The sequence below is a fragment of the Pseudophryne corroboree genome, chromosome 4 (genome assembly GCF_028390025.1).
Source record: "Pseudophryne corroboree isolate aPseCor3 chromosome 4, aPseCor3.hap2, whole genome shotgun sequence".
NCBI lineage: Eukaryota > Metazoa > Chordata > Amphibia > Anura > Myobatrachidae > Pseudophryne > Pseudophryne corroboree.
Genome location: NC_086447.1, coordinates 5,029,840 through 5,051,231, shown reverse-complemented (window position 1 = coordinate 5,051,231; position 21,392 = coordinate 5,029,840). Strand labels below are relative to the sequence as shown.

Sequence of the window (21,392 nt, the reverse complement as noted above, 5' to 3'; positions counted from 1 at the left end):
CTTGCCTACATTTCTTTATTATGCATTGTTGCATTTACAAATCACTTGTATTTACAGTCTTGTTGTTCATAACACCCTGTGCATTGTTGCATGCACATAGTGATTGTGTTAATATTCCAACCTGTGCATTGTTGCACTCACATGCACTCCCTATTTATTCCTCAGTCTGTGCCTTAGCATAGTAGTAAGGATGTGTCTGGCGAACGTCTCACCGTACTGCATTTACCCCTGCCCAGCCTCCGATAGTCGCCTTGTCCATACGTAAGACCTGGGGGCATCTGAGTACGGGGTGGACCTAATTCACCCTGGAGAGGAGGCTGCTATAGGAGAAGCCTAGCAATGCAGGAGGCTAGAAGACTGCTGGGCAGTGGGTAATTGCGTCAGCATCACAAGGAACCGTCTATAAACCTACGGAACTGAGTGTAGCCATAACACTTAGTCATGTGGTGATGGGGCCACTTACCGACTGCCAGGTGAACGGATACCACGTTCTGACTCAGGGTCAGAGCCCAAAGCCGCAGACTGTGCACAGACCGAACCCCTTGTACTGTCATGAGGACTTCCACTACTGCGCTGTACGCGATGCTCCGTGGTGTACCTGGAACCGGAGAGATGGGGAGACAGTATTATCCCAGCAGTGCCAACATTATCCCAGCCGTGCCAACAATATCCCAACAGTGCCAACGTTATCCCAGCAATGCCACCATTATCCCAGCAGTGCCAATAATATCCTAACAGTGCCAACGTTATCCCAGCAGTGCCACCATTATCCCAGCAGTGCCACCATTATCCCTGCAATGCCACCATTATCCCAGCAGTGCCACCATTATCCCAGCCGTGCCAATAATATCCTAACAGTGCCAACGTTATCCCAGCAGTGCCACCATTATCCCAGCAGTGCCACCATTATCCCAGCCATGCCAATAATATCCCAACAGTGCCAACGTTATCCCAACAGTGCCAACGTTATCCCAGCAGCGCCAACGTTATCCCAGCAGCGCCAACATTATCCCAGCCGTGCCAACATTATCCCAGCCGTGCCTCATACCGGAGAGTCAGCATTATCCCATAAGCACCTGATACCGGAGAGTCAGCATTATCCCAGCAGCGCCTGATACCGGAGAGTCAGCATTATCCCAGCAACACCTGATACCGGATATTCAGCATTATCCCAGCAGCGCCTGATACCGGAGAGTCAGCATTATCCCAGCAGTGCCTGATACCAGAGTCAGCATTATCCCGGCAGCGCCTGATACGGGAGAGTCAGCATTATCCCGGCAGCGCCTGATACCGGAGAGTCAGCATTATCCCAGCAGCACCTGATACCAGAGATTCAGCATTATCCCAGCAGCGCCTGATATCGGAGAGTCAGCATTATCCCAGCAGCGCCTGATACCAGAGATTCAGCATTACCCCAGCAGTGCCTGATACCGGAGAGTCAGCATTATCCCAGCAGTGCCTGATACCAGAGAGTCAGCATTATCCCAGCAGCGCCTGATACCAGAGAGTCAGCATTATCTCAGCAGCGCCTGATACCGGAGACAGCATTATCCCAGCAGCGCCTGATACCGGAGACAGGATTATCCCAGCAGCGCATGATACCGGATAGTCAGCATTATCCCAGCAGTGCCTGATACCAGAGAGTCAGCATTATCCAAGTAGCGCCTGATACCAGAGAGTCAGCGTTATCCCAGCAGCGCCTGATACCGGAGACAGCATTATCCCAGCAGCGCCTGAAACCGGAGACAGCATTATCCCAGCAGCGCCTGATACCGGAGAGTCAGCATTATCCCAGCAGTGCATGATACCAGAGAGTCAGCATTATCCCAGCAGCTCCTGATACCGGAGAGTCAGCATTATCCCAGCAGCGCCTGATACCAGAGAGTCAGCATTATCCCAGCAGCGCCTGATACCAGAGAGTCAGCATTATCCCAGCAGCGCCTGATACCGGAGAGTCAGCATTATCCCAGCAGCACCTGATACCGGAGACAGCATTATCCCAGCAGCGCCTGATACCGGAGAGTCAGCATTATCCCAGCAGCGCCTGATACCGGAGAGTCAGCATTATCCCAGCAGTGCCTGATACCGGAGACAGCATTATCCCAGCAGCGCCTGATACCGGAGAGTCAGCATTATCCCAGCAGCGCCTGATACCGGAGAGTCAGCATTATCCCAGCAGTCTAATAGCTATAGTTATAGTCTATTAGCCATCAATCATTAATCCAGGTATTTGAAGAATCCAACCTGGACATATTAAACAGTGGTCATGTGACTGGTTTTTATTAAATAAGTTTTCTTAAATTCTAAGTATAATGACATACAAAATATATGAATTATATTGTTATTAATTATTAATATATTATTTCTCCGATGTCTGTCATTATTTGGTCATTTTATACAAACAGGTGGTCACAGTCAATCACATATGCTAATGAGCAACCATATTGGTAGGGTATATAAATCACCATCAGCAGGACTTCCAGCACCTTGAAAAAGTTGCTTGTATGCAACGAAACGCGTCGGTGAGACCTGCGGGCTTGTGTATACTCCCACACTTTTGGAACCTCTGGACCTGGACCAAGTCCCCGTTGAACATTCCTTGGATACAAGGACCATCCTATTTACCGTGGAAAGCCATCCTTTACCACCCACCGAGGAGCAGCACTCTTGCGGACGCAGATTCGCTTAATTGCCTCGAGACACGTTGGTGGTAATTATTCAATCCACGAATAGGATATTGAACTTTTCCATTTAAGGGGACTATCATAGGAACAGGTCCATGCGTGCTAACAATTTCCAACAGGCTAAACCAGTATTGGGAGCTACACAATTTCTTTTATCTAAGTGTTTTTATGTGGTATTTACCACCATTATGCATTGCATTTTACCTTTACAATAAATTGTGATTTGAATGTGACACACCTTTGTATTTGTGACCATTAAGCGCTAATATCTTTCCCCATTGTTATTATCCCAGCAGCGCCTGATACCGGAAAGTCAGCATTATCCCAGCAGCGCATGATACCGGAGAGTCAGCATTATCCCAGCAGCGCCTGATACCAGAGAGTCAGCATTATCCCAGCAGTGCATGATACCAGAGAGTCAGCATTATCCCAGCAGCGCCTGATACCGGAGAGTCAGCATTATCCCAGCAGCGCCTGATACCGGAAAGTCAGCATTATCCCAACATTATTGAGGTTTGTGGGCAAACCAAAAAAGTTATCAATTGGTCAAAACCATGTGCACTGCAGGTGTGGCAGATGTAACATGTGCACTGCAGGTGGGGCAGATGTAACATGTGCAGAGATAGTTAGATTTGGGTGGGCTATATTGTTTCTGTACAGGGTAAATACTGGCTGCTTTATTTCTACACTGCAATTTAGATTTCAGTTTTAAACATACCACACCCAAATCTAACTCTCTCTGCACATGTTACATCTGCCTCACCTGCACTGCACATGTTACATCTGCCTCACCTGCACTGCACATGGTTTTCCCAATTGCTATCTTTTTTTGGTTTGCTAACAACTCTGAATAACCCCCCTAATCTGGAAAGGACGGAGTTATTTATGCAAGTATAAGTAAATTCCTTTAACTAAGAGAGACTGAGTTTACCTAACCAAGAGACCCTCATTGTCAATTGAGTTATATTTGTCAATAGACACTGCAATCCCTTTGCTTGCTCCACCCTCTTTGGATAGAACTCTGATAAATTGTTACTATCACAACCCAGGATTCTTTATTCATCCGTATGCCAATTACCCCAATGAAACACTGTGGCACTACAGAATTCTACCAGAGCTCCAACGTTAATTGCCTGTGAAGATTACCATACCTTGGCTAGGGAAAGCTAGAAAGCTAATAATTGTTATTGTTAAATGTGTTTTTCATCATTTTCCTCATGACCACATTATGACTGTGATTCTGATTATAATATGCTAATATCTGATTCAATTGATTGTCTTTTGCATTTTTAATGATCCATTGTGATGTGAACTGTAGCCAATTGTCTTCTCTTTATTCTTCTTTGATACCCAATACTCCTTGTGATTATTTAAATTTAATGGCAATTAACCAATCATCATCTTTAATCCAGAGTTCATTGCGGCTCAATAAAAAGACATCCTGTTGGAATTGTTGACTCACTCCTGTTTCATATTAATCTATCCTACCTCTCTGAACACGGTACTATAGGACAAGGTACAGGGAGAAACATTTCAGGGGAAAAAGGTCCATCACATAGCCACCCAACACCTGTGTTACCTCTCTCAATCACTTAGACATACACGCCAACCCCCGGGGTGTTACATAAGAGATTGTGTTATGTTAGCTGTTACACTATGGGGGGTATTCAATTGTTTGAAAAGTCAGTTGGGTGTCTGTTTTTTCCTATCTAATAGACAGGAAAAAACAGACACCCAACCGACTATTTAAACAATTGAATTTCCCCCAATAAGTGAAGTATTCACTTAGCACTATAGCTTCCTCTAGAAACCATATACCAGTAATTAGATTATCAGGTCAGGTAGACCAGACTATTGTGTAACAATGGCTACCACATCTTAGTTTACCAAAAACCCAAGAGATCTAGCTAGGTGTAGCGTCCCCTCTCCTCTCTGTTCCAAATCTAGACATGCAGGGTGTCTCTCTGTGCCTTATGTAATCACTTTAATAAGCAAATGTTTGTTGTATTCCCATAACTTAACATCCTAAGACACAAAAAGAAGGCCAAACACACCGCTACAGCCAGAGGCTAAGAGGTGAAGCTCTGCCAGGGGGTTGCCGTGGAGCCCTTTATATTAGATTATTGGGACATTGAGCCAAGATATTTATCAGAGACCCTGTTTTGCTGGATGACCTTAACATCAATCCGTGGACATATCGGTGACGCGTTACGCAGTCTCCTCCTAGCCCTGTAGTTTTGACTCCAAACTGCACGTATTGAACATACAAGCATGCCATGCTGTATCAATAAACCTCATTTCAAGCTTCTCACATGATACCGTGTCTGAGTTATCTGCGGACCCTGTAACCTCACATTTGGTGGCATCGTCGGGATCACTCAGGCTCAAGCACGGTAGTCGGAAATGACAGCACAATGGAGGCAGCGGTACCAAAGTACAAAAGCATCGTGAAGGGCGCGCTGCAGGAAATTTATCAGGCATGCAAAAATGTATTCAACTCCGCGGATACCAGGGAAAACTTGCTCAATGGGATTTGGAGCACCAGCATGAAGAGGAGGATGCGGTTCAGGACACGTCAGAAAGTACTAGCTATGGAACCCGGGTGATGTCCACTCCGTAAGCTGCAATAACCGTCAGCGACAATGAACAGCTGCAGATTTGCTTCAACATACTAGAACCAGGATCTGCTGCCCATGAGAGGATAACAACATTGGAAGCAGTGTTGGGTAGATCGGTTGTGGTACCAGCAACGGTATCGGCATCAGAAGGAAGACAGGTGCCGAGACTGGGATATTATGATGTACCATGCTTTGTGGAAATGGCCATGAACATCAACATGCACCTTCATCTGTTTTAGTCCATGATCACAGTGGTCCCGAGCCTGGTGGGCAGAGCTCAGGAGGTATACCATGCTCTGAGTCCAGAGCAAGGAAGAGACAACCAGGAGATTCAGGGAGTGGTGGCTCGATATGCGTCACCCCCAAATCTTACTGTATTAAGTTCTGAATCATGTCAAGATGTGGGGACTCTTCTCGATAGAGGGGAACTAGCAGAGGAGAGGGGACAACTGCCTAAAGGCCCCACCTGAATGGGATGCACCACTAGCTACACTGTATACTCCAACTGCACACCCCAGTGCCCCAGATCTCATGGTCCAGCATTTTCTGACCCGAAGTGTCACAACTGTAATCAACTGGGGCACTATCAGTGGCACTGTCCCCAAGGAAGAGGGCTACTCCAAGGAGCGGTGTGCCAAGAAGCACCAGTTAAGGGTGGGGAGGGGTACTACTATCCTGTTGCACCAGAGATGAAGGAAGTAGTTTATCAGGTAGAGGTAGTAGCGGCACTTGGGAAGACTACTCCGGCATATATGTAGGGTCACCTAGAGCTTGTCAAAGTTAATGGCCAGAACCTGCAAGGCTCCCGGGACATGGGGGCTCTATTACCCTCGTTTGACCCCAGTTTAGTTCCACCGGATCAATGACTAAAGCACAGCAAAATCAACAATGTAATGTCAGGAGACCTGATGATGGTTATACCCATGAATCAATTGGGATGATAGGAAGATGGTGGAAGAAGAGACAGAGGGCGACCAACACATCTAGTGGTAGAATGACAGCACCTAGCTGGTACAGCTCAAAGATGGGTAGCTACTGAGGTAGGGGATGGCAACTTGCCACAGAGGAAACAATGACTGACCATAACTGGTGGCTGAGGACTTTAGGTCCATTTGTACAGGTGACTGCTGCTGGCTGTGGAAACCAGGAATCAGACAACCCGGCAAAGTATCTCACCCAATGTAGTCTGCTAATGGTACTTTAAGCAGCTTTCAGTGTCAGCAGAACATTGGCCCAGTATGGACAGAAGAAGGTTCAGTCAATACTTGGGGAGGGGGTGTCTTCGATATAGGAACCATTGATGTGGGGATCTAGCAGACTTGGGACAGTGGTAGAGAACTTAGGAACTGTGAACTGCTGATTACATCCCCCCTCCGCCCCCCCTCCCCCAATCCCCACTGGACCAGGGAAAGACTTACTGGATTGTCCCAGCAGCTTGGGTTGGATAATGAGGACAGTCCCTACAACTTGCCAGGACACAAAGTGGTGCAGGAATGTGACAAGACCAGCTGAATATTGTATCCCCATGCCCCCTTAGAGCGGCTGCCCTAGCACACATTATACCTATCTACGTGCAGTGTGTGTACATTTCCCATACGGTGTTTGAATTAGCCTTAATATCAGTAATATATGAGATTGTGTTCAGAAATATGCAAATTCACTTTCACGCACAAAGTGTGAGCGCAACGGCGACTGAATTCTGTGCAAAACACTGTGTTACCCGCATAGTGCGCAGCAAAGGACATGCTTGTATTGTCCAGACCTACATTGCAGGTGACCAGGTATAACAGTTACCTTCTCCATCGTGTCTGCTCTTCCTCACAAAGCCACCCTCCCGTGCAGCCACCCCATCACTTCCCCATCACCTGAGGACTCCTCGTTCCACACTCGATGCCCTGTTATCAGCGTGTTCACCCTTCCAACCGCCATCATTCTCTGTAACACATTCCCATATATCTACTCCCTCCCCAACATTATTGTGTCAGCAGCATGCGGGAGCCAATACTTCCCCTATGTCATCCTTACCTTCCATCAGCACCCAGAAGACATCACGTAAGATGGTGGCAGTGGTTCCCAATACAAAGATGGAGAAGAGGAAGGTACACACAGGGTCCGCTATCTTGTATTCTGGCTGGAAGAAAGAATAGGGAAATAATCTACCGTTATCTTGTTTTATTTTCACCCTGCTGAATAAATGACACACGGGCGACAAATCATTACGTAATCCTACTCTCCTATATCCTCCTCTGGTTTGGCCGCAGTTCCCCATCCTCGCCTGCTATATCCTCCTCTGGTTTGGCCTCAGTTCCCCATCTTCCTCTCCTGTATCCGTGTATGGTTTGGCCCCAGTTCTCCATTCTCCTCACCTACATCCTCCTCTGGTTTGGCCGCAGTTTCCCATCCTCCTCTCCTATATCCTCCTCTGGTTTGGCCCCAGTTCCCCATCATCCTCTCCTATATACTCCTCTGGTTTGGCCCCAGTTCCCCATCATCCTCTCCTGTATCCTCCTCTGGTTTGGCCCCAATTACCCATCCTCCTCTGCTGTATCTTTCTCTGGTTTGGCCCCAGTTCCCCATCCTTCTCTACCTTATCCTCCTCTGGTTTGGCCCTAGTTCCGCATCCTCCTCTCCTATATCCTCCTCTGGTTTGGCCGCAGTTCTCCATTCTCCTCTCCTACATCCTCCTCTGGTTTGGCCGCAGTTTACCATCCTCCTCTCCTATATCCTCCTCTGGTTTGGCCTCAGTTCCCCATCTTCCTCTCCTGTATCCTTGTATGGCTTGGCCCCAGTTCTCCATTCTCCTCTCCTACATCCTCCTCTGGTTTGGCCGCAATTTCCCATCCTTCTCTCCTATATCCTCCTCTGGTTTGGCCCCAGTTCCCCATCATCCTCTCCTATGTACTCCTCTGGTTTGGCCCCAGTTGCCCATCCTCCTCTCCCATATCTTCTTCTGGTTTGACCCCAGTTCTCCATCATCCTCTCCCATATCCTTGTCTGGTTTGGCACCAGTTTCCCATCCTCCTTTCCTGTGTCCCTCTTTGGTTTGGCCTCAGTTACCCATCGTCCTCTCCTGTATCCTCCTCTGGTTTGGCCCCAATTACCCATCCTCCTCTGCTGTATCTTTCTCTGGTTTGGCCCCAGTTCCCCATACTCCTCTCCCTTATCCTCCTCTGGTTTGGCCCCAGTTCCCCCTCTTCCTCTCCCGTATCCTCCTCTGGTTTGGCCCCAGTTCTCCATTCTCCTCTCCTACATCCTCCTCTGGTTTGGCCCCAGTTCTCCATTCTCCTCTCCTACATCCTCCTCTGGTTTGGCCCCAGTTCTCCATTCTCCTCTCCTACATCCTCCTCTGGTTTGGCCGCAGTTTCCCATCCTCCTCTCCTATATCCTCCTCTGGTTTGGCCGCAGTTCCCCATCTTCCTCTCCTGTATCCTTGTATGGCTTGGCCCCAGTTCTCCATTCTCCTCTCCTACATCCTCCTCTGGTTTGGCCCCAGTTCTCCATTCTCCTCTCCCTTATCCTCCTCTGGTTTGGCCCCAGTTCCCCATCCTTCTCTCCCTTATCCTCCTCTGGTTTGGCCCCAGTTCCCCCTCTTCCTCTCCCGTATCCTCCTCTGGTTTGGCCCCAGTTCTCCATTCTCCTGTCCTACATCCTCCTCTGGTTTGGCCCCAGTTCTCCATTCTCCTCTCCTACATTCTCCTCTGGTTTGGCCCCAGTTCTCCATTCTCCTCTCCTACATCCTCCTCTGGTTTGGCCGCAGTTTCCCATCCTCCTCTCCTATATCCTCCTCTGGTTTGGCCGCAGTTCCCCATCTTCCTCTCCTGTATCCTTGTATGGCTTGGCCCCAGTTCTCCATTCTCCTCTCCTACATCCTCCTCTGGTTTGGCCCCAGTTCTCCATTCTCCTCTCCTACATCCTCCTCTGGTTTGGCCCCAGTTCTCCATTCTCCTCTCCTACATCCTCCTCTGGTTTGGCCGCAGTTTCCCATCCTCCTCTCCTATATCCTCCTCTGGTTTGGCCGCAGTTCCCCATCTTCCTCTCCTGTATCCTTGTATGGCTTGGCCCCAGTTCTCCATTCTCCTCTCCTACATCCTCCTCTGGTTTGGCCCCAGTTCTCCATTCTCCTCTCCTACATCCTCCTCTGGTTTGGCCGCAGTTTCCCATCCTCCTCTCCTATATCCTCCTCTGGTTTGGCCGCAGTTCCCCATCTTCCTCTCCTGTATCCTTGTATGGCTTGGCCCCAGTTCTCCATTCTCCTCTCCTACATCCTCCTCTGGTTTGGCCCCAGTTCTCCATTCTCCTCTCCTACATCCTCCTCTGGTTTGGCCCCAGTTCTCCATTCTCCTCTCCTACATCCTCCTCTGGTTTGGCCGCAGTTTCCCATCCTCCTCTCCTATATCCTCCTCTGGTTTGGCCGCAGTTCCCCATCTTCCTCTCCTGTATCCTTGTATGGCTTGGCCCCAGTTCTCCATTCTCCTCTCCTACATCCTCCTCTGGTTTGGCCCCAGTTCTCCATTCTCCTCTCCCTTATCCTCCTCTGGTTTGGCCCCAGTTCCCCATCCTCCTCTCCCTTATCCTCCTCTGGTTTGGCCCCAGTTCCCCCTCTTCCTCTCCCGTATCCTCCTCTGGTTTGGCCCCAGTTCTCCATTCTCCTGTCCTACATCCTCCTCTGGTTTGGCCCCAGTTCTCCATTCTCCTCTCCTACATCCTCCTCTGGTTGGCCCCAGTTCTCCATTCTCCTCTCCTACATCCTCCTCTGGTTTGGCCCCAGTTCTCCATCATCCATCCTATATACTCCTCTGGTTTGGCCCCAGTTGCCCATCATCCTCTCCCATATCATTGTCTGGTTTGGCACCAGTTTCCCATCCTCCTTTCCTGTGTCCCCCTTTGGTTTGGCCTCAGTTACCCATCGTCCTCTTCTGTATCCTCTCCTGGTTTGGCCCCATTTCCCCCTCTTCCTCTCCTATATACTCCTCTGGTTTTGCCCCAGTTCCCCATCCTCCTCTCCTATATACTCCTCTGGTTTTGCCCCAGTTCCCCATCCTCCTCTCCCTTATCCTCCTCTGGCTTGGCCCCAGTTCCCCATCCTCCTCTCCCGTATCCTCCTCTGGTTTTGCCCCAGTTTCCCATCCTCCTCTCCCACATCCTCCTCTGGTTTGGCCCCAGTTCTCCATTCTCCTCTCCTACATCCTCCTCTGGTTTGGCCCCAGTTCTCCATTCTCCTCTCCCTTATCCTCCTCTGGTTTGGCCCCAGTTCCCCATCATCCTCTCCTATATCCTCCTTTGGTTTGGCCTCAGTTTACCATCCTCCTCTCCTATATCCTCCTCTGGTTTGGCCTCAGTTCCCCATCTTCCTCTCCTGTATCCTTGTATGGCTTGGCCCCAGTTCTCCATTCTCCTCTCCTACATCCTCCTCTGGTTTGGCCGCAGTTTACCATCCTCCTCTCCTATATCCTCCTCTGGTTTGGCCCCACTTCCCCATCATCCTCTCCTATGTACTCCTCTGGTTTGGCCCCAGTTGCCCATCCTCCTCTCCCATATCTTCTTCTGGTTTGACCCCAGTTCTCCATCATCCTCTCCCATATCCTTGTCTGGTTTGGCACCAGTTTCCCATCCTCCTTTCCTGTGTCCCTCTTTGGTTTGGCCTCAGTTACCCATCGTCCTCTCCTGTATCCTCCTCTGGTTTGGCCCCAATTACCCATCCTCCTCTCCAATAGCTACCTCTGGTTTGGCCCCAATTCCCCATCCTCCTCTCCCTTATCCTCCTCTGGTTTGGCCCCAGTTCCCCCTCTTCCTCTCCCGTATCCTCCTCTGGTTTGCCCCAGTTCTCCATTCTCCTCTCCTACATCCTCCTCTGGTTTGGCCCCAGTTCTCCATTCTCCTCTCCTACATCCTCCTCTGGTTTGGCCCCAGTTCTCCATTCTCCTCTCCTACATCCTCCTCTGGTTTGGCCCCAGTTTCCCATCCTCCTCTCCTATATCCTCCTCTGGTTTGGCCGCAGTTCCCCATCTTCCTCTCCTGTATCCTTGTATGGCTTGGCCCCAGTTCTCCATTCTCCTCTCCTACATCCTCCTCTGGTTTGGCCCCAGTTCTCCATTCTCCTCTCCTACATCCTCCTCTGGTTTGGCCCCAGTTCTCCATTCTCCTCTCCTACATCCTCCTCTGGTTTGGCCCCAGTTCTCCATTCTCCTCTCCTACATCCTCCTCTGGTTTGGCCGCAGTTCCCCATCATACTCTCCTATATACTCCTCTGGTTTGGCCCCAGTTGCCCATCATCCTCTCCCATATCATTGTCTGGTTTGGCACCAGTTTCCCATCCTCCTTTCCTGTGTCCCCCTTTGGTTTGGCCTCAGTTACCCATCGTCCTCTTCTGTATCCTCTCCCGGTTTGGCCCCAATTCCCCCTCTTCCTCTCCTATATACTCCTCTGGTTTTGCCCCAGTTCCCCATCCTCCTCTCCTATATACTCCTCTGGTTTTGCCCCAGTTCCCCATCCTCCTCTCCTATATCCTCCTCAGGTTTGGCCGCAGTTCCCCATCATACTCTCCTATATACTCCTCTGGTTTGGCCCCAGTTGCCCATCATCCTCTCCCATATCATTGTCTGGTTTGGCACCAGTTTCCCATCCTCCTTTCCTGTGTCCCCCTTTGGTTTGGCCTCAGTTACCCATCGTCCTCTTCTGTATCCTCTCCTGGTTTGGCCCCAATTCCCCCTCTTCCTCTCCTATATACTCCTCTGGTTTTGCCCCAGTTCCCCATCCTCCTCTCCTATATACTCCTCTGGTTTTGCCCCAGTTCCCCATCCTCCTCTCCCGTATCCTCCTCTGGTTTTGCCCAGTTTCCCATCCTCCTCTCCCACATCCTCCTCTGATTTGGCCCCAGTTCCCCAACCTTCTCTGCCATATTCTCATCTGGTTTGGCCCGAGTTCCCCATACTCCTCCCCCATATTCTCCTACGGTTTGACCCCAGTTCCCCATACACCTCTCCCGTATCCTTATCTGGTTTGGCCCCAGTTTCCCATCCTCCTCTTATGTATCTTCCTCTTTTGCCTCAGTACTCCAGTCTCTACTGGAAGAGTACAGGCTGCTTGAGGTCCCTTGTTTGCCATCAGGCACTTACAAGTCAGCCACCCCTCCACGAGTTGGCACAATGCAGAGAAACCCAGAAACAAACTGCGGGCCAGAGAGAGATGTGGCCACATTCCGGGATTGATGGCCACACCACTTCATAAAAAGAAACAATTGAAACATTGAACAATTCTCTCCCACCAAAGGTCGCCGCTGTTTGCCCTCACCTTGAAGTAAATTACAATGGCGGCCACCATAACACCAAAGCTCTGCAAAAGGTCCCCAATCACGTGGATGAACGCTGCCCGGACACTTGTGTTGCAGTGGGGTCCCAGCTGCAGAGAGAGACCACCAGTCGGACTATCTCCAATCTTCTCATACCCCAAGCTGTGAGAGTGCCCATGGAAGGTGGTGGATTGGTGGAGGATGTAGGCCATGCTAACATAAAGGAAAGCAGAAGCAGTGTCACAGTCAGAGTTACAGCCTGTCTCCCACCTATAGTATGACTGAGACAGCCCAATCCAGACAGAGACGGCCTATGTCACACACTATAAAACTCTACAATGTGTGTGTTGCCCAATGCTAATAAGAGACATCAATGTTGGACTCCATATGGCTTCTGGCTACCGTGAATCCTTCTTCCCAACATTAATCTATGGCCCTGTGGTGAGATCCCTCCACACAGTCACTTCTATACAATCTTATGATTTGGAGTTGAGGGTTTGGAAATGAGCGACATGATTCATGTGCACACACCGTGTCTGTGTTTCCACTTCTGCATTCTGTCTACATGCATCTTACACATCTGCAAACTTAAATCATATACATGTGCCTGAAGATCTGTCACTCCTCATTATTAAGTCATCTCCCACCCCTTAGTCCCTTCTCAGACCTCCATGACCTTTTAATCAGGTTCTCCAGCTTTCTACTACACACTGGGTGACCTCACTATCACCACTGATCATCTCACACTCATATTCTTGTCATATTGATGTCTCCTCCACTCCATCTCTGACCACACCTTCATCTCCCTCTCATTCCAACACCACCTCTAACAAAACTACCCTCACCAGGCACAACCGTCACCCTCACCAGACACAACCGTCACCCTCACCAGGCACAACCGTCACCCTCACCAGACACAACCGTCACCCTCACCAGACACACTCACCAGACAAACCCTTCACCCTCACCAGACACAACCGTCACCCTCACCAGACACACTCACCAGACAAACCCGTCACCCTCACCAGGCACAACCGTCACCCTCACCAGGCACAACTGTCACCTCCTCCCTGAATTCACTCTTTTTTCCTCCTCCAATGACTCACTTATTTCTCCCAACTGCGCTATTTCCAGTTAAAGATGCTCAGGACATTCAAACTCGGGTGCAATAGCGGCCCGCAGCAGTTTGCTGGTGGTGGCAAACTGCTCATGCTCATCGGCCGCACAACAGCTGTGCGGCCATACACATTGCGGCCGCGTCCCCGCGCAATATGACTGACAGGCGAGGGCGTTGTGGGGGCGGAGTTTTGGCATTGCGGGGGCAGCGCCGGGAAAATGGTGGCGGGCCGGGATGGTTTTTGGGGAGGCTGCGCGCCGTCACTCTTTTCTCATTATCTCCCACAACTGTCTTCAAAGTCCTTACTTTCTTGTCATCCTCCTCCCCCCACTTTCCTGATTCCTCTGTGCTCCCAGGGGGTAATTCAGAGTTGATCGCAGCAGCAAATCTGTTATCAGTTGAGCAAAACCATGGCCCTAATTCAGACCTGATCGCTCGCTAGGGGTTTTGCAGCGCTGCGAGCAGATAGTCGCCGCCCATAGGGGAGTGTATTTTAGCTGTGTAAGTGTGCGATCGCATGTGCAGCCGGGCGGTACTAAAAAATATTTGTGCAGTTTTTGAGTTGCCCAGAACTTACTTAGCCGCTGCGATCACTTCAGCCTTTCCGGTCCCGGAATTGACGTCAGACACCCGCCCTGCAAACGCTTGGACACGCCTGCGTTTTTCCAACCACTCCTAGAAAATGGTCAGTTACCACCCACAAACACCTTCTTCCTGTCAGTCTCCTTGCGAACGGCTGTGCGAATGGATTCTCCGTAAAATCCATCGCACAGCAATGATCCGCTTTGTATCCATGCAACGTGCCTGCGCATTGCGGTGCATACACATGCGCAGTTCTGACCTGATCGCAGCGCAGCGAAAAAGACTAGTGTCTGAATGACCCCCCATGTGCACTGCAGGTGGGGCAGATGTAACATGTGCAGAGAGAGTGTGATTTGGATGGGGTGTGTTCAAACTGAAATCTAAATTGCAGTGTAAAAATAAAGCAGCCAGTATTTACACTGCACAGAAACAATATAACCCACCCAAATCTAACTCTCTCTGCACATGTTACACCTGCCACACCTGCACTGCACATGGGGGATCATTCCGAGTTGATCACTAGCTTCCGTTTTTCGCAGCGCAGCGATCAGGCTAAAAATCGGCATTTCTGCGCATGCGTGTGCACCACAATGCGCACGCGTGACGTACGGGTACAAAGCCCTTTGTGGTTGTGCACAGGTTCTAGCTAAGTTTTCAGTCGCACTGACAGCCGCAAGAAGATTGACAGGAAGGGGGCATTTCTGGGTGTCAACTGACCGTTTTCAGGGAGTGTTTGCAAAAACGCAGGGGTGTCTGAAAAAACACAGGCGTGCCTGGGCGTTCGCTGGGCGGGTGTATGACGTCAAATCCGGACAGGAATAGGCTGAAGTGATCGCAAGCGCTGAGTAGGTTCAGAGCTACTCAGAGACTGCACAAACTGTTTTTGCAGAGCTCGGCTGCACATGCGTTCGCACTTCTGCTAAGCTAAAATACCCTCCCCAGTGGGCGGCGGCATAGCGTTTGCACGGCTGCTAAAACTAGCTAGCGAGCGATCAACTCGGAATGACCCCATGGTTTTGGCCAACTGCTAACAAATTTGCTGCTGCGATCAGGTCTGAATTACCCCCCAGTCTTTTAACATGTTCTCCGACAGTGCTCACCCATTTACTCTCTCTCAGTTGATATGTAAGATTCCTCGTTTGTATTGTACCCTGCTCTGGGGCCACAGGCCAGGACTGGTTTATACTGGAGAGAGTGAGATTAGGAGGGTGGATGACACTTCTTATTCAGTATCACCCTTGACTAGACACAGGAGAATAGAACAAAACTAGGATGAAGCAAGTCAATCGCGTTGCTCAAAGTCCAACAAAACAAAAAGTTATTGTTAGTTGTGCAATGTGTTCATCTACTGCAGGGCTGGCCAAACCGGTCCTCGAGATCTACCAACAGTTCATGTTTTCCAGGCCTCCTGGAGATCTGTAGAATTGTCAGGAATGAATGCAGCACATCTTAATTAGTAATGACTACACCTGTGCATAAACTAGGTGGTCTGGAAAATGTGAACTGTTGGTAGATCTCGAGGACTGGTTTGGCCAGCCCTGATCTACTGTAACCCAACAGTTTAACACACTATGAACATGTGTCTACAATGGCAGCTGTAGAACAGGTGACAGTCAATGGTAGCAGCTCTGTACACAGGTATATAGTATTGGAGACTGCGGACAGGAGGCTGTAGCATAACAGACCGTAGCTGGAAGCGCTGGTAATACTGCAGGTAGGCAGACAGCACACTGGTGTACAGGATGAGTGCTGGGAGCACAGATGATGATTCCTTGCTGCAGAAAGGAGAGCGCTGAGGACAAGCTGAATCAGTAGCAGAAATAGGAGCACACTGAAAAACTCCAGAGAGCAACTGGAACATATGCAGGAAGCTCAGGAACAGAAAATTGCTTCTGGTGCACGGACTAGAAGTACCTAGAAGATTAGGTGTACTGGCAATGAGCAGGTGACAGAGAGCAGTTTAAATAGGGATCTCTTACACAGGATTGGACATTGGAGTCATGTGCAATTTCTGTGAATGGCTGTAACAGTCTCAGCTGAACTCGGGCAAGATGGTGGCGGGCTTGCCACACCGGACCAAAGCAACAGGGGAATCCTGAGATGACTGGCCAGCAGACACATACCAGCTAATAAATTGGCCTCGCTGGAAGTAGAAAGAGGGTCTAGGTAGCCGATTTGTGACATGATCAACCTCTCCTCTGTCAAGCCCTTTCTCTATTTTGAAAGCAGTCCTCTAACATTTTGTTCCTTCTCTCTCTACTTCCAACTCTACCTTCACTCTCTTGTTCTTCCTGCTGGTGTTCCACAAAGCTCTGCTCTTGATCACCTTTTCTTCACTCTCCACACTCTCTCCTCCCATGGTGGTCACATCAGGTCCTTCATTCTCCATTACTACTTATACAGTATGCCGACATACCTAACTCTAATTTTACATATAATTTTCCTACCCTGAACTCTCCATTACCACCCTCTCTTGCATCTCCAGCTTTTTATCTTCCTTCTCTTTTATTATATCTCAACACTTTCTTAAACTTAACATGTCTAAACCACTCACCCCCTCCCCCTTCATGGTTCCTTCTCTCTCTCCCTCTCTATTTGCTCTCCCTCTCTATTTGCTGTTAATACAGTACTATCCTCTCTCCATTCCCCCAAGTCCACTGCCTAGGTGTCATCCTTGACTCCTCCCCGTCCTTAACCTTCCACTTTTATTTTATCTCTTCATCCTCCAGCTTTCACTTTCACAATCTATCCAAGATCAGACTTATTCTCACCATAGACTCAACTGTACCACAAGAATATAATCATCTGCGCACTTGACAATTAGAGTAGAACCATCCACTCACTCTACCACTGGAGAAGTACCATCCACTCACTCTACCACAAGAGTAGAACCATCAACTCACTTTACCACCAGATAACAACTACCCGGTCACTGTAATGCCAGAGTAGAGCCATCCACTTACTCTACCACCAGTGTAGAACTACCTGATCACTGTAATACCAAAGTAAAACCATCCACACATACTACCACAGAAGTAAAACCACCCAGTCACTGCAATGCCAAAGTAAAATCATCCATTCACTTTACCACCAGAACAATACCATCTGGCCATTCTGCTACCGAGGAGGAGCCATCTGATCAGTGAACCACCAGAGTTGAACCATCTGGTCATTCTACCATCAGAGTAGAACCAATGGTCACTATAAAGCTAGAGTAAAACCCTACACTCCCTTTACCACCAGATGAGAACCATCTGGTCACTCTACCACCACAGTTAAACCACCTGGTCACTGTAATGCCAGAGTAAAACCATCCACTCACTCTACCACCAGTAGAACCACCCGGTCACTCTACTGCCAGAAGTAGAACCACCTGGTCACTCTACTGCCAGAAGTAGAACCACCTGGTCACTCTACTACCAGAGTAGAACAACCTGGTGACTCTAGCACCAGAGCAGAACCATCTGGTCACTGTACCACCAGAGTAGAACCATCCGGTCACTCTACCAACAGAGCAGAACCATCCGGTCATTCTATCACCAGAAAATAACCATCCAGTCACTCTACCACCAGAGCAGAACCATCCGGTAACTACCACCAGAGTAGATCCATCTGGTCACTGTAATGTCAGAGTAAAACCATCCACTCACTCTACCACCAGTAGAACCACCCAGTCACTCTAGCACCAGAGCAGAACCATCAGGTTGCTCTACCACCAGAGTAGAACCATCTGGTCACTCTACACCCAGAGTAGAACTATCCAGTCACTCTACCACCAGAGCAGTACCATTCCGTCACTCTACCACCAGAGCAGTACCATTCGGTCACTCTACCACCAGAGCAGTACCATTCGGTCACTCTACCACCAGAGCAGAACCATTCGGTCACTCTACCACCAGAGTAGAACCATCCTGTCACTCTACACCCAGAGTAGAACTATTCAGTCACTCTACCACCAGAGCAGTACCATTCCGTCACTCTACCACCAGAGCAGTACCATTCAGTCACTCTACCACCAGAGCAGTACCATTCGGTCACTCTACCACCAGAGCAGAACCATTCGGTCACTCTACCACCAGAGTAGAACCATCCTGTCACTCTACACCCAGAGTAGAACTATCCAGTCACTCTACCACCAGAGCAGTACCATTCGGTCACTCTACACCCAGAGTAGAACTATCCAGTCACTCTACCACCAGAGCAGTACCATTCCGTCACTCTACCACCAGAGCAGTACCATTCGGTCACTCTACCACCAGAGCAGTACCATTCGGTCACTCTACCACCAGAGCAGAACCATTCGGTCACTCTACCACCAGAGTAGAACCATCCTGTCACTCTACACCCAGAGTAGAACTATCCAGTCACTCTACCACCAGAGCAGTACCATTCGGTCACTCTACACCCAGAGTAGAACTATCCAGTCACTCTACCACCAGAGCAGTACCATTCGGTTACTCTACCACCAGAGCAGAACCATCAGGTCACTCTACCACCAGAGTAGAACTATCAGTCACTCTACCACCAGAGCAGTACCATTCCGTCACTCTACCACCAGAGCAGTACCATTCAGTCACTCTACCACCAGAGCAGTACCATTCGGTCACTCTACCACCAGAGCAGAACCATTCGGTCACTCTACCACCAGAGTAGAACCATCCTGTCACTCTACACCCAGAGTAGAACTATCCAGTCACTCTACCACCAGAGCAGTACCATTCGGTCACTCTACACCCAGAGTAGAACTATCCAGTCACTCTACCACCAGAGCAGTACCATTCGGTTACTCTACCACCAGAGCAGAACCATCAGGTCACTCTACCACCAGAGTAGAACCATCCTGTCACTCTACACCCAGAGTAGAACTATCCGGTCACTCTACACCCAGAGCAGTACCATTCCGTCACTCTACCACCAGAGCAGAACCATCAGGTCGCTCTACCACCAGAGCAGAACCATCCTGTCACTCTACACCCAGAGCAGTACCATTCGGTCACTCTACACCCAGAGTAGAACTATCCGGTCACTCTACCACTAGAGCAGAACCATCCTGTCACTCTACACCCAGAGTAGAACTATCCGGTCACTCTACCACCAGAGCAGAACCATCCAGACACTATAATGCTTTATTTATTGTAATGTCTGTCCTGGAAATACAATGGCTATATATGGGTTTGCTGTAATGTTTATACTATTGCTGTTAGCCTTTGTGGTCACATTAGCAGCAGTCCATACATTATGGATGGGTGGTCAGTTTGGGGGCAGGTAACCCTGGGTAGAGAAGGTGGGGTCTATGATATATAACGGCAAGTCACCCTCTAATCTATATATACACATGATTATGATTATGTTAGAGGTAAGTGTAAGCTCTCTGTCTGATACTAGAAGGTGTCAGTCTTACATCTACAGTAGGTCCATGTTCCTCTGTGTGCTCCATCACTGGACTCTGTCCTGGTAGCTGAGGGTAGCGTTGTCTCAGTGACTGGACATGTACACTCATACAGGAGTGAAGTGTGGACTGGGGGTAAACACCTTTCTCTACTCACATGACGTTGACCAGAACGGCGCAGCCGGATGTGATCAGCATAACATGCCCATCGATGTCATAGTCGTTGTTGATGATCCGAGCGGTGGCCAGGTAGAGCAGAATACCAGTTACAATCCAGATGGAGAGGACGGAAGCCAGAGCTCCCAGGATCTCTACAAGTGATATGAGCAGAAACCAGTCAGACCCCAAAAACTGCCCCAAACTGACGGAACGCAGCCACAACCTGCTATACATCTACTGACACGTAGACTCATCCTTCATATGACAATGTTCTAGAGCGCCCTAAGCAATATGTGTACTACAGACACACACAGTGTATATACTATATACAGACACTACATGAGCAGACCATGTTCCCATTACAGTGTATATACTATATACAGACACTACATGAGCAGACCATGTTCCCATTACAGTGTATATACTATATACAGACACTACATGAGCAGACCATGTTCCCATTACAGTGTATATACTATATACAGACACTACATGAGCAGACCATGTTCCCATTACAGTGTATATACTATATACAGACACTACATGAGCAGACGCATGTTCCCATTACAGTGTATATACTATATACAGACACTACACAAGCAGACCATGTTCCCATTACAGTGTGTATACTATATACAGACACTACATGAGCAGACCATGTTCCCATTACAGTGTATATACTATATACAGACACTACATGAGCAGACGCATGTTCCCATTACAGTGTATATACTATATACAGACACTACACAAGCAGACCATGTTCCCATTACAGTGTGTATACTATATACAGACACTACATGAGCAGACCATGTTCCCATTACAGTGTATATACTATATACAGACACTACATGAGCAGACGCATGTTCCCATTACAGTGTGTGGCCATACATCTACTGACACGTAGACTCATTCTTCATATGACAATGTTCTAGAGCACCCTGAGCAGTATGTGTAGTACAGACACACACAGTGTATATACTATATACAGACACTACATGAGCAGACGCATGTTCCCATTACAGTGTGTGGCCATACATCTACTGACACGTAGACTCATTCTTCATATGACAATGTTCTAGAGCACCCTGAGCAGCATGTGTACTACAGACACACATAGTGTATACTATATACAGACACTACACAAGCAGACCATGTACCCATTACAGTGTATATACTATATACAGACACTACATGAGCAGACCATGTTCCCATTACAGTGTATATACTATATACAGACACTACATGAGCAGACCATGTTCCCATTACAGTGTATATACTATATACAGACACTACATGAGCAGACCATGTTCCCATTACAGTGTATATACTATATACAGACACTACATGAGCAGACGCATGTTCCCATTACAGTGTATATACTATATACAGACACTACACAAGCAGACCATGTTCCCATTACAGTGTGTATACTATATACAGACACTACATGAGCAGACCATGTTCCCATTACAGTGTATATACTATATACTAAGGGAGGAGGGGCGCCCAAGATGGCTGCCTCACCTTTTGTATGCTCCTGATCATCTCCATA

At 48.8% G+C, this 21,392-nt stretch overlaps 1 protein-coding gene across 1 annotated transcript in view; it reads right to left on the bottom strand.

The window, feature by feature from the left end:
- Positions 1-21,392, bottom strand: part of SLC30A3 (solute carrier family 30 member 3) — a 182,296-nt gene that overhangs the window by 19,158 nt on the left and 141,746 nt on the right. Inside the window, exons 4-7 of the mRNA XM_063914925.1 lie at positions 19,836-19,989; positions 12,593-12,803; positions 7,328-7,433; positions 464-598 (exon numbers count right to left, since the gene is read on the bottom strand). Of these exons, the coding sequence (XP_063770995.1) occupies positions 464-598; positions 7,328-7,433; positions 12,593-12,803; positions 19,836-19,989 (606 nt within the window). The remainder of the gene's footprint in view (positions 1-463; positions 599-7,327; positions 7,434-12,592; positions 12,804-19,835; positions 19,990-21,392) is intronic.